This window comes from Lagenorhynchus albirostris, chromosome 18 (assembly GCF_949774975.1).
Source record: "Lagenorhynchus albirostris chromosome 18, mLagAlb1.1, whole genome shotgun sequence".
NCBI lineage: Eukaryota > Metazoa > Chordata > Mammalia > Artiodactyla > Delphinidae > Lagenorhynchus > Lagenorhynchus albirostris.
The window spans coordinates 63,963,749-63,975,967 of NC_083112.1; the positions used below are offsets into that span (position 1 = coordinate 63,963,749).

The 12,219-nt window shown below is 54.2% G+C and overlaps 1 protein-coding gene across 5 annotated transcripts; it reads right to left on the reverse strand.

The window, feature by feature from the left end:
- Positions 1-1,218: 1,218 nt before the first annotated feature.
- SOX21 (SRY-box transcription factor 21) lies at positions 1,219-11,682 on the reverse strand. 5 transcript variants are annotated; one of them, XM_060129139.1, is made up of 3 exons: positions 9,338-11,682; positions 5,492-5,808; positions 1,219-1,642 (listed from the first exon to the last, which is right to left on the reverse strand). In XM_060129139.1, exon 1 carries the CDS (start codon positions 10,219-10,221, stop codon positions 9,391-9,393), a length of 831 nt encoding a protein of 276 aa, XP_059985122.1. In that variant the 5' UTR covers positions 10,222-11,682; the 3' UTR covers positions 1,219-1,642; positions 5,492-5,808; positions 9,338-9,390. The 5 variants fall into 5 exon arrangements, with proteins under 5 accessions (XP_059985122.1, XP_059985124.1, XP_059985121.1 ...); XM_060129141.1 differs by lacking the exon at positions 1,219-1,642 and adding an exon at positions 2,982-4,137; XM_060129138.1 differs by lacking the exon at positions 1,219-1,642 and adding an exon at positions 2,982-4,488.
- Positions 11,683-12,219: the final 537 nt, after the last annotated feature.

Sequence of the window (12,219 nt, forward strand, 5' to 3'; positions counted from 1 at the left end):
GGCCTGGGCCAGAGGCACGCCCAGCCTCCTCCTCCTGAGCCGCGGGGCTGCTCTGGGCCGCGGGCGCCGATTCAGGCCCGGCCCAGACCTGCGGCCCAGTGTGTGCAGGCGAGGAGACGGACCTGGGGCCGTGGGCTGCGAGGCCTACTTGCGCACTCAGCTCCGGCACTTCTCACAGCTGGCCAGGGCAAGACGCCCCGGCTCCGGGGAAACAAAGAGGCCCAAGGGCGACTTTTCCGAGCGGGAGATGGCGGGGGCTTTGGAAGTGCACTGGGTGGGTGATTACTCTCCGCGGCCGCGCATCCGTTCGCGAACATCAGAAACCCACCATCTTCTGCGAGAGTTCCCCTCCCTCGAATCCGCAGCTCGACGTCTTCCTTCCCGCAGTGGGTCACGACCTCCGTCCTGCGCACCCGAGGGCACGTTCAGGGCCCCCCAGTTTTGCGCAGAGACTCGCGTTGGGTAACCCTGGCCCAAAACTTGAGGGGTGAGGCGAGCACCCTTCGCGTCCCCCACCTTCAGGTTCTCAAAGTAAGCACCTCTGTAACAGAGGTCGAGGCAGCTTTCTAGAAAGAGAGGAAACGGTATCCCAAGCCCCCGGGGAGTGGGTGCGCGCCGGTCTGTGCCGTCCGCCGTGCATCGGGCACCCAGGTGGGGGGCGTGTCCCGGGCGTGGGGACGCAGAATGACGGGCTGGCTCGGGCGACCTCTGTCCCCGCCGGATCATGAACGCGAGCCTCGCCTGTTCCAGCTCTCTGCGTCCGAAGAGGCAAGCGCGAGCGGCTGGGGCGCCGCCGCCGCGGGCTCATGTTTATTCACGCCGCCTTAAACAGCCCGTTTGAATACATATTAATCAGCCGCTCTAACTACTTACTCAGGGCTAGGTTTGCAGGAGAAAAACGAGCTCCTGAAAAGGAGGAATAGCAAGTGGGCATCCAGAAGCGCAAAGAAGCCTCGGTCTGGGGCAAAGCTGTGGGCGCCTGTGTCCCCCCCGGCCCCCGCGGCGAGCAGCCGGAGGCGGGGCGGTGGCTGAGGAGCCGGTGGGCCATTAGCTAAGGGCCTCTTTTCTGCCGCTGGCTCTTGTCTCACCGATGGAGCTGGGGACGAGCTCCTTGGTAGTCCTGAGGGTCTATCGGGGGCAGATTTCCCGGGAAGGAAAAGGAGCTTGAGTTTCACAGTCCCTCGCTGGTACCGACCCCTCTTCTAAAGTCGCCTCGTAATTGTGATTTAATTTTCTTAAGTAAGTTTCAGGCTGCACAGAGTCTGTTTCCCACTGTGGGCTCGCGGGAGTTAATATCGTGGGGGAGAGGCTGGCCCCAATTTTAGAGATTCGTCTTTCTAACGTGACTCCCTCCATCTGTAGGAGGGGTCGCCGAGTCTGGGTGAGGGCACTGTCAGGACCCTCCCCTGCTTCCAAATCCCCCCGTGCCACGCGGAAGCTTCCAGGGCCCGCGTGATCGCCTCCCGGTGCCTTCCCTCCCCGAGGGGGCAGTCTCTTTTCCCAGTTGGGGCTGAGCCAGCAGGGGCTTGGCGGAGGAGGTAGTGTCGGGGGCGGCTGAGGTCCGCGGTCCTTCACCTCCTCCTGCCGTTCGGCGTGTCCCGTCGCTCATCAGCCCTGGCAGCACCTTCCCCAGGTGTTGAACCTGAGGGCAAGAGGGAGTATCAGTAGTAAGGCAGCTCTTTTTCTCGTCCTTATTTGTTCTTTTATCCTCCCTTCCTTCCTTCCGTTTCGCCCGGCACCCGCTTTTCCTATGCTTCCCTGAAGTGGTTCTCCATGTCCCCTCCCAGGCTCTACGTGCGTTGTCTCACTCCCAGTCACTGAGCCGGTCTGTGCAGGCAGAGGGAGGCCGTCTAGGCCATTTAGATGATCCAGTTCAAAACAAACACCATTACCAAAACTTCGGCCAAGTGGGAGAGAGCGAGGGAGAGCGGATGCGCAAACGATTGTTGGGCAGAATTCGCGTGTGTTCTAGAAATACAGTTAACTTTAAAAATATTAATAATAATAAAAAGAATTCGTGTGTGTTTGAGCGCGGTTCTAATCCCACACAATTTCCTCCGACTCCTGATGTCCGCAGAGACCTTCTAGGTCTGCCGGAATCTCGGAGACTACTCCCAAGCTCGGGGTTTACCATCTGGTGATACATAAACCAGGGTCCGCTCCAAACCAGGTGTGTGTGTGTGTGTGTGTGTGTGTGTGTGTGTGTTTTCTTAGCATGTGCGCGTGCATGAGCTTTGGACATGAAATACCCACAGGGCAAATAGGAAAGGAGCTAAAGAGTCCCCTGAGCTCAGTGGCAGTACCTGCGGGGGACTCCATGGAGGACAGGCTGGGTCCCCTGCGGATGTCACCGTGGTGACATTGTAGGAAGCAAAAAGCTTACCCCCCACCCCCTGAGAGCCCTTTTAAAGGTACTCCGTCTTCTGCAAACATACTTCTCTCCACTCCTGACCGTATGAAAAGATGGCCCCCGTGGAGCAACCGATCTGAAAAGCCTCACTTGGTCTCTGTTATCCTCGGCTGTGCCTCTCCTTTCGGGATTTCAAGCTTTCTGCGAGTGGCTAATTACCTTGGGGTGATCCCAAAATAAAATGCTGGGGTGAGGTGGGTAGAGAGGAGGGTGCGCAAATGAAATTGACAATCCATTAATGTCATTTTGTGAAGAGAGACTGAAGACGTCCTCGTAATTTCCCTTAAGAAATCTGGTTTTACTGGTCGATCTCAGTAGGAGAATTCTTTGCCTAGAGCCTTGAAATGAGTAATAGGCCATGTGTCTCCAAGTCTTCGGCTAATATGACAATAAATACATTCAAGGAGAGCAACGGGGGTGTTTACAATTAGTACCTAAACTTCTTCTGTTTGTCAAAAAGTCCCTAAATAACCCCTCCCCCAATCAAGCAAGGAGCCCAAAGGAGGTAGAAATCAGGTAGAGAAATCTTCAAAAGGAATTAAAAAACCAAAGCCGATTTTATTTCCTCCAGTCAAGTGTGAATGATGGGGCAGCCGCGGCAAGGGTGATGGAGTCTACCTGACAAAGCGTGCAGTGAGGGGCTGGGGAGAGTGCGGGGGCGGGGGGCGGTCACAAAAACGGAGGCGTTGAAGTCGTTGCCTAGTGGGTACCACTTCCCTGCTCTGCGCTGAGGCGGTTTCCAAAGGCCCAGTGGCCACCTGGAACCTGGAACAACAGGACACTGCCTCCCACAACTGCCCATCACCCCAATCTCTGTGCTTTTTATCTCCTCAAAGTGACTCCCAACGGGTTTATCCGGATAGAACCCTTTGCAAGTTTTTCAGATTTGTCGGTTTCTAGGAACTTGAATGTTTTAAGTAGAGCCGAAACCGCGAAGGCTCGGGTTACACTTTAAAATATGCGAGGCTTCCGCGCGACCCCCGTCACTTGGTAAGGCTCAACTGCTTCTTTAAAAAGAAGGGGGGGGGAGAACACTGCTTTTAAAGTTCGGGACACCCCCCCTTCTGTCTCAACTATTCAGAAGCAGTTGTCACTGCTTCTCAGAACCCAGCTTCCCGCCGGCCGTCGGGGAGGTCGGGAGAGCTGCTACTCAGAGCGCCCTCTGAACCTACGCGCGTTCGCAGGGACGTGTCAGCTGGGCCGTCTATAATTTGCATTATTCATTTAAGTTTGCGCAGCGCTGAAAGCCGCTGGAAAGTTCGACGGCTGGGTGGCCCAGCACCCAGGCAGGCTTGGCGGTCAACCCTTGAACATTACTGACAAGGTTACCGACGCCCGCCTGCGGGGCAGCGAAGGGAGCCTGAGGACAGCCCAGATCTCCGCGGGTTCGCGCCCTGCCTCCGCCAGCAATTCAGGCAGGAGGTTCCCTGTTGCGTGGGGTTCAGTCAAAGGCTTACAAGCCAGGAGGGGAAAGGGGGGTAGGAGCCAAGGGGAGAAGCCCGCGAGAGAGAGCTAAGCTTTAAGTGTATTCTAATTCTTTAACGGGGTGGGTCCAATGTTCTACGCAGCCAGATGGGACTGCTCACAAGCTTTGGGGCAGATTTGGGGGTGAGGACAGAGTGAGGAATGGGGGGGCAGTAGTTGCTCGTCACTTGTTCGGTCTTCACATCTTGTGCAGCGGCCCAGGTAGACTGAAGACAAAACCCCTCAGGATTTGGACCGCTCCCCTAGATAAGGTGGAGGTTGGGGCGGTGAAATGCGAAAGCCATCCTTGGTATTACTCCTCCCCGACATCCACAGGAGGCCAGGGTTCCTCCATCAAACTTACATGCGTTCACTCATTCCGCAACTATTCATTCAGCACCTACCACGTACCAGACACTGTATGAGACTCTCAAAAACGCAGTATAAATGGAAAGCAGGCCCCAAACCCTGAGTCTAAGGATCGGCTCCCTGGAATGTTCTAAAATCAGAGTGCATCTTGGAATGGCCAGACTTGCCGCTCCACGGATTCCAACGCTGGGCGAAGGGACACAGGAAACATAACTTCTGCATAACTTTTACTTCTTTCCTTTTTTCTTTTTTAAAGTAGCAAAGGACCATTAATTAGAAGAATAATTACTGCTACCCTATATTATCCCAACCTGTTCAATTTCTATCTGTTGCAGACAATGCTAATAATGGCAACTATTGCTTCTATAAACACCCCGAGGCAGCACTCTCCTCCCACAGTGTGTGTGTGTGTTTAAAGAATATATATAAAAAGTTCCCCCGCTCATTTGCATAGCTTCATCTTTACCTTTTCCCTTTCAGTCCTTGCAAAAAAAAAAAAAAGCATATCTATTCAAAGCCCTTGCAAAAAGCATATCTATTCAAAGGGCATTTAGTCCATTTCTTTCTTGGCCGGTAAACCTATTCATCAATTGTTCTGCCTTGTAGATCGCATTCTAATGCTAATGTAGCGTGTTAAATATCTTTTTGTTCCCCTTTCACCGTTTTGTCATTCAGTTTATCCAGTTTTGGTCACCCATTTTATTTATTTATGCGCCTGCTCCTATTCAGGGGCTCATGTATTTTTTATTATGTTGTTTCACTGTCACGCAGTGTCAACTTAGTCTATTCAATGGGGGCTACTTGAAGGCCGGAGGGACAAAGCGTGTACACATTGCACCGCTATTCATTCCGGCCAGCTGGATCGGCTGAAAAAAAAACCTTGTGAAAAGAAACGCCTCACAATGGACACAGAAGAAGTGCACAATGCTAACAGTTTTCCAAATACCACTGATTGGTTTCTTCACAATGAGGAGAAAGCCGCCGCTTTTTCTTAGCTCCACTTCAACAAACAACGCTCTCACAAAACCTCCCAACCCTGCGTTTTGTTCCTGGACAAAACCTCCTCGACTGTCTAAACGCTCCCACTGAAGGACAAAAAAAAAAAAAAAAAGGATAAAAAAAACCCTCTTTTCACTATTTCCCCCCCCCCGTTTCTTTTTCCTGCAAGAGAGAAAAAAAGAATGGGGGGTTGGTGGAGGGATTGTCAGTGAATTAATGATATCAGTCTTTTAAAAGAAGAGGGCTGACCTTTGAGATGCACTGGGCTGAGAGAGAAAGAACGGGGAGAGATTAATAAAGTTTGGTTGGCGCTCTCTCTGCCTCCGCTGGGCTGTGAGCACAAGAAAGACACGGATCCTTCGGGCGGGCCAGTTGCGGGAACTTCACTCTCCCCGAGGGTGCGGCGGCGGCGGGGAGCGGCAGAGCCGCGCTCTGATTGGCTGGCGCGCGGGTCCCTCTCTGCTCAGGGAAGATGGTCGAATCTTCTCTCCATCTTCTGCGCCCCTCGCCTAGGCTACCCAGAGGCGGGGAGGGAAAGAGAGATCCATGCTGTTTCGTTCTACTTTCTTCGGGGGGTGGGGGGGGGGAGAAGAGGAGGAGGAAATTGTCAAATGAAGTGACAACGGCAGCCAGCCCCACTGCTCCCTGGAAGCCATCCCTCGCACGGCAGCGGCCCCCAGCTCTGGTCCTTACGGCTGCAACGGAACAATTCCACCTGTTTGCTCAAAGCCCGAGGGCAACACAACACTCCTGGCCCCTCGGGTGTGAGGGTTGTTTAAAGCCGTTAGGCAACCGAGAGACTACCTAAGGAATGTCGTAGCTTTTTTAAACCTTAACGAGGAACGAAAATGTAGAAGAGCAAAAAGAAGGAAGGGAAGGAAGGAAAGGAGAGGAGAGAAGAGGGGAAAGAGATAGAGATGGATAGAGAGAGACAGATCTCGAGCACGCAGCAGCTCTTTGCCTAGTCCGAGGGCTGTATTTACGGGTCACTTTCTGACCCTCACAGACACACCCGGCCCTTTCTCCATGCCCTATTGCCCCCGAGTCGCACCCCCTTACTTCTGCACAGTCTAACTCGGAGGGAGACTTTCTCCAGGCGCAACTTGTTAGCAAGACCACTGGGATCGGGGTGGGGATAAACCAGTCCCCCCGGTAGGCCTGTGGACTACTCAGACAGCCGCGCAATCTGTTGGCTGTGTGACCCCGTGTGCTCACCCGCGGCATCCTTCCCCCCTCCCTCACCCGTCTTTCTAGTCCTGTTCTCGTTCATCAACACTCCGGAGCGTTGCTCCCAGAAAACGCCGATCATTAGGGAAAGGGGAGGGGACGGGAGGGGGCGGGGAATCTTCGGCCGGCGGGGCCGAGCTGGAAGGCTCTGGGAGGTGACTAAGATTTAGGACTGGGGTGATTTCCAGCGAGCCGCAGGAAGTTCCGTGTTGAGAAGTGATGGGCTGCTACAAAAGGGAAAGACGAAGCCTTGAAAGGATTTAATTAACCGTGTCAGGGATAATTACCCCTGGACAGTCCAAATTAGTTTTGCATAATCGCTCAGAACCATATGAATTAACTTATAATATTGCAAAGAGCTCGGGGAATAACAGGAGAGGGATCGTTTTAATTAGTGAATCAGGGTCAAACCAGCAGAGCCTATTTTTCACATTTCCAAAACTTTTCATGGTTCTTAAAATATTATTCCGTTGGGGAAAAACAATGACTTTAAAAAGTTGGATCGCTTATAAAGACGTGGAGCTCCAGAGACGGTCTCTGTCGGTAGAGAAACTAGTTTAGGACTAGTTGAGTCTTGTATCTTGAGAATTTCTATCTTGGTGGGGCGAAAATAAAGGTGTCCCTACAGTTAATTTTTTTTCTCTGATATTCTTCCTGGCGCCCTATAATTTCTTTTCTAATATTAAAATCCTTCACGATTTCAAACCTTTCTCCAGTGGAAACTTGTCCAGCCTTGGAAATTCAACCCTCTCCATTAGAATTTGTTATATTTCTATTTTAATGCCACTAGCATGACAGAATGAAGCCTTAAAGAGGCCCAAAGTTGTAAAATGTCGTTAGCAGTGATTATCCTTACAACTAAAATCTTAAGGTGTAAATAAGGAATATGCCAAAGATACACGAACAAATTACACTGATTTAAGCGGTGGAGCTCTCCAACTAACAGGATAAAGTGGTCAGGCAACTTTCTCCTCTTAAAATGTTACTGGAAACTAGTGAAATGCTTTAAACGGTCTGGATGTTTTCAATGGGCTCTGTTCTACTGGTTCATGAATGCCTTCCCTGCCCCCCGCCCCCCCAAAGATAATACAACTACTTGGTTTTGTTTTTTTTTTTATCTTCTTTCCTATTCACGATTAAAAATGTGATAAATCAGGTTTTTGGCTCTGAATAACAATGGCTTGATTTAGATTTCCTAGTAAATCTATTCAAAAGTGAAACAAAGGCTGCCTTTGGAGGATACCTTACACTTCACCTGGACCAGGCACGTAAGGGCAATTCAGATAAAAATCTTGTTAGGAACTCAACAAGAAATAAAGGATTTTCTCTTTTCCCTGGTTCAGGCTTTATTTAAACTCTTTGTTCAAAAAAAATGAACAGAGTGATAGTCGGATTCTAATTTACAGATATAGCTTAGACGTCTAATATTAAATTAGAAGATCACACAAGAAAACCATTTACACATAAAGGTTAAAACCAATACTTAAACTTTTTAAAACTTTATATTACATAAAGCCAAAATGAAACTAAATACATGTTAGCCAACTTCATTCACAAACATTAGTCAAAATATATACATTTAAAAAGAAAAAAAGCTACAATTGAGGTTCTTTTCTCTAAAATGTGTTTTATCATAATTTGCAAATGAATTGCAGGTGATCTAAAAAATAAGCTAGTTAGGGAGGGAACTCCAAAACACATTTAAACGGTTTGAGTTGGAGAAATGCTAGCTGAAACAGAGAGGCATCTGTCAAAACAATTCTGGTTTTTGTTTTGTTTTGCTAAATAATAAATATATAATTACCACTCAGACAAAAAAAGTCTGATTTAATCTTAGATAAAATTGCGGTTCTGAAATAGTCCCGCAATTTTTAAAAGTTAACTTTGACATTTGTTCAAAATGTTTTAGAGTCTAAAACCGACCCAGATTTAGGGCAACGCAAATAACACATTTTCAGACTTAATGTTTTCAAGGACATATACACATTTACAATCTTAAAGTGAAACTCAAGTCATAAGGGGAAAATAGGAATAATGCCTTTTCTCTTTCTGTGTAAACTGTGTCAAAAATCCAAGCGAGTGGACTCAGGGAGACTTCTAGCGATTTTTTGTTTGTTTGTTTGTTTTTTAAGGGAGAAAATCCAATTGACAACTTTTCATCTCACACATATTTCTTGTTTGCCGTCCTTGCTCTCGAGAAAGAGCTCTTGCTCTGATTTGCATATGCTATGATAAACAAAAGAAACCGTGATCATCTCACACACAAAAGGCCAGATTCGAGCCGGTCACTGGTCAAGAATGGATCCGGCCTGGGGGTTCTGCTTGAGAGAACAGAGATTTTGCAAAGTTCAAATGGTACAAATAGGGAGCAAGGCTGTTCAGAGCCATCCCACTCCGAGAAACTAATGACACAGATCAGCTTTTCCCTTGTGCCAACCATTTCAGACCCAACATTTGAACAGAGTGCATGCAACAGCGACCAGGAGAAAAGAAAAATAACAATAAAAGAAAGATAATGGGAAACAAAAACAAAACCGACAATAAACTTCCAACAAAGAAAGGTGGAAAGCCCAACATATCAAAAAGTTACTCCTCCACCTCTGTGGGCCATAACGCAACAGGTTCCGAAGTGCAAAGCAAACATCAACTGCTGCGAGATACAACTGCCCTCTTTAAAGTTGTCTGCCGGGGTGCAGGTCTGAAATGACCCTGTGAATTCACACGCACACTCGCCCGCGCACTCGCGCGCTCGGCCACTCGCGCCCCGACTGGCCTCTCTGCCTCCGCCTGGCACCTATACATCTTATGTACATACAAACCGGGGCCCCCGTCGCGGGAGGGCGCTCGGGGAGGCCGCAGAGCTCGTACCTATACATATGTACACGTGTGCACACCGGTCCTCGCGAGGCGGCCCCGCGGGGTCATAGCGCGGCGGCGTAGGCCGCGGGGTAGGGGTCCAGTTGAGGCTTGCCCATGCCGGGCAGTAGGATGTAGGCGAGCGGCGGCTGCAACCCGGGGCTGGGCCACGCGCTGCAGTTGCACGGGATCATATAGCCCGGGTTGCCCGGGCTGGGGTGCGAGTGCGTGTGCCCCCCGGCGGCCGCGGCCGCTGCTGCAGCCGCCGCCGCCGCGCCGTGGAAGGCGCCCGCGCCCGCGGTCGGGTAGCCCAGCGACGACGCGTACGGGAGGCCGGACGAGGAGGACGAGATCTCTGCCATCTTGGAGCCCAGGTCGAGCAGCGAGTAGGGGCTGCCGGCGGCGGCGGCGGCGGCGGCTGCGGCGGCGGCGGCGGCCGACTGCGGGAAGAAGACGCGGGCGGCAGCCGCGGCGGCGGCGGCGGCCGCCTTCTCGGGGTTGGCGAGGAGCGACTCGGGCACCAGGCCACCACCCGCGCCCGCGTGCAGCCCGGCGCCCGCCTTGAGTGCCGGGTGCTCGGCGTCGGTCACGCCGCCCAGGCCGTAGGGCACAGGGAAGGCGAACTTGTCCTTCTTGAGCAGCGTCTTGGGCTTGCGCCTCGGCCGATACTTGTAGTCTGGGTGCTCCTTCATGTGCATGGCGCGCAGGCGCTTCGCCTCGTCGATGAACGGCCGCTTCTCCGATTCGGTGAGCAGCTTCCACTCGGCGCCCAGGCGCTTGCTGATCTCCGAGTTGTGCATCTTGGGGTTCTCCTGGGCCATCTTGCGCCGCTGAGCCCGCGACCAGACCATGAAGGCATTCATGGGCCGCTTGACGTGGTCCACCGGCTTGGACATGCTCTCGCCGTGCCGCGGCTGCAGCCCGCCGCCGCCGCCCGCGCCGTCGCTGTCGGCCCGGAGGAAATCAATGTTGGCCGTCCGCGGGGACCCTATCGGCCCGCCGCGCTCGCCGCGCCCCACTTCGCACCCCGGCGTCGCTCCCGTCCGGGAGGAGGGGGCCGGGGGACCAGCCCCGGGCCGCGCCGCTCCCCTGGCCGCCCTGCTCTCTCCGGCCAGGCGCTCGGGAAAATCCTCTCCGGGGCGCGATAACTTCTCGGCGGTGTCCCCACCCCACGGGGGCAGTCTGCCCTTTGCTTTCTTTTTGTCCTTCCTCTCCAGTTGCGTTCGCTCGCGAACTCCCCGCAGGTAGCCGCCACCGGGCAGCGCTCTCCCCGTCCTCGGTCTTTTCTCTGTTAAAGGCACAGCAGCCGGGAAACTTGCGTCGCGGAGGCTCCACCAGGTTGAGCAGAGGAGTCAGCCGCCGCGCGCTGCCAAGTGCCAAAGGGGGCTCTCGGCGGCTGGAGTGTTTGGGTTCTCCTCGGTGACTTTCTCATTTGACAGTAGCAGATGGGGGTGGGGGGAGGAGGGGAGGTGGCCCCGGAGGAGGAAAAGGAGGGGGGAGACGGAGGAGGGTCCGGGCGCACCAAAGGAACGCAGAGCGCAGCAATGGATATAAATACAAATACTGCAGCACCAGCCGGTCTTCCTCACTCGGGACAGGCAGGGCGCGCTGACGGGAACCCCCCTAATGAGCTGGGGTTTTGCGGGGGGACCTGCCTCGTGGGTCTTCCTCTCCGGCTGCCGGTCGGGGAAGGAGGTTGGATGAGACTTGAGCGAGCCTAGGATCTCCGGGCCTCAAAGGAAATCCTCGTGGCTCGCCGAAGCGCCGCGTCTCGCTGTCCCTCGAGCCATGCCGGCTCCGCTCGCTCCAAGCCCCTCCTGGCTCTCCAGCCGACTCGGGCTCCCGGAGCGCACCGGGCGTGGAGCGCGGCCCGGCTTCCGGGCAGCGCGGCGGGCCCAGCACCGGCCGCGTCCCCTCCTCGGTCCTCTGGGCCTCCGCCCGGGACTTGCAACTAACTTCGCCCAAGTTTCCTGCGCCGGCACCGCGGCGCCCCTCTCGGCGCGCTCGCCTCGGGGCGTGCGCCCGCGTGTGCTCCGCGCCCGGGGCCCCTCTCTCCTGGCTTCCCCGGCGAGAGCCTAGGAGGAGGAGGTGCGGGGTGGGGGAGGGATTTAAGGAAGACGCGCCATCACCTCAGTTCGCAGGTCCGCGCTGGGGCTGCTCCCGATTCCCGCAGTCCCGCAGCACAGGGGGCCCCTCCGCGGCCCAGGCCGCCAGTCCGCCGCTCTCGAGGCGACAGGCGCCCTGTGCACGGGCTCAGGTGAGTGTCGCTACCTGCGTGTGCACGCGCCCGGAGCCGGCGCTGGGTGTGCATGTCCAGCCGCGGCTGAGTGTGTGTATATCTGGGGCCACGAGGAGGAGGTGGAGCCCAGGACTCCAGGAGGGAGGAGGGCCCCGCGGAGCCTCCTTCCGCTCCCACACCCCCAGGACCGCGAATTAAACAGGATCCCCTCCGCCCCCCTCACACTCCTCCTCCCACCCCTTTTCACTTGAGAGCAGGTTTAGGCGAGTGGAGAGTCCGGAGCGCGCCGCCGAGTTTGCGCACTGTTTGGCGTTGGCAACCTCCTAGCGTCATCCCGGCTACCCTGGCCGGCCGGAGCAGCTGTGGGAGCCTCTGCCAGGAGGAAGGAGGCGCGCACGGGGAGGGGAGCCTCACGAGCTTCGGAGGAAGAGGGGACCCACCCTAAAAAACGCTGGAGACTTTTCCTAGCAAGAAAGGGCTCCTTTTCCTTGGAGGTCCAGAGGTTGCTTGCAGCAGATGCTTCCCGAATTTTCTTGCACTGGTGATGCATCCAGTCAGAGGTAGTGGAGTGAAAAATAACTGAGGAGGGACCGAGCGTGCTCTTGGCAACCCTTTCGAAAAGGACCTAGCCCAGGCATCCTTGGCCGACTATTCC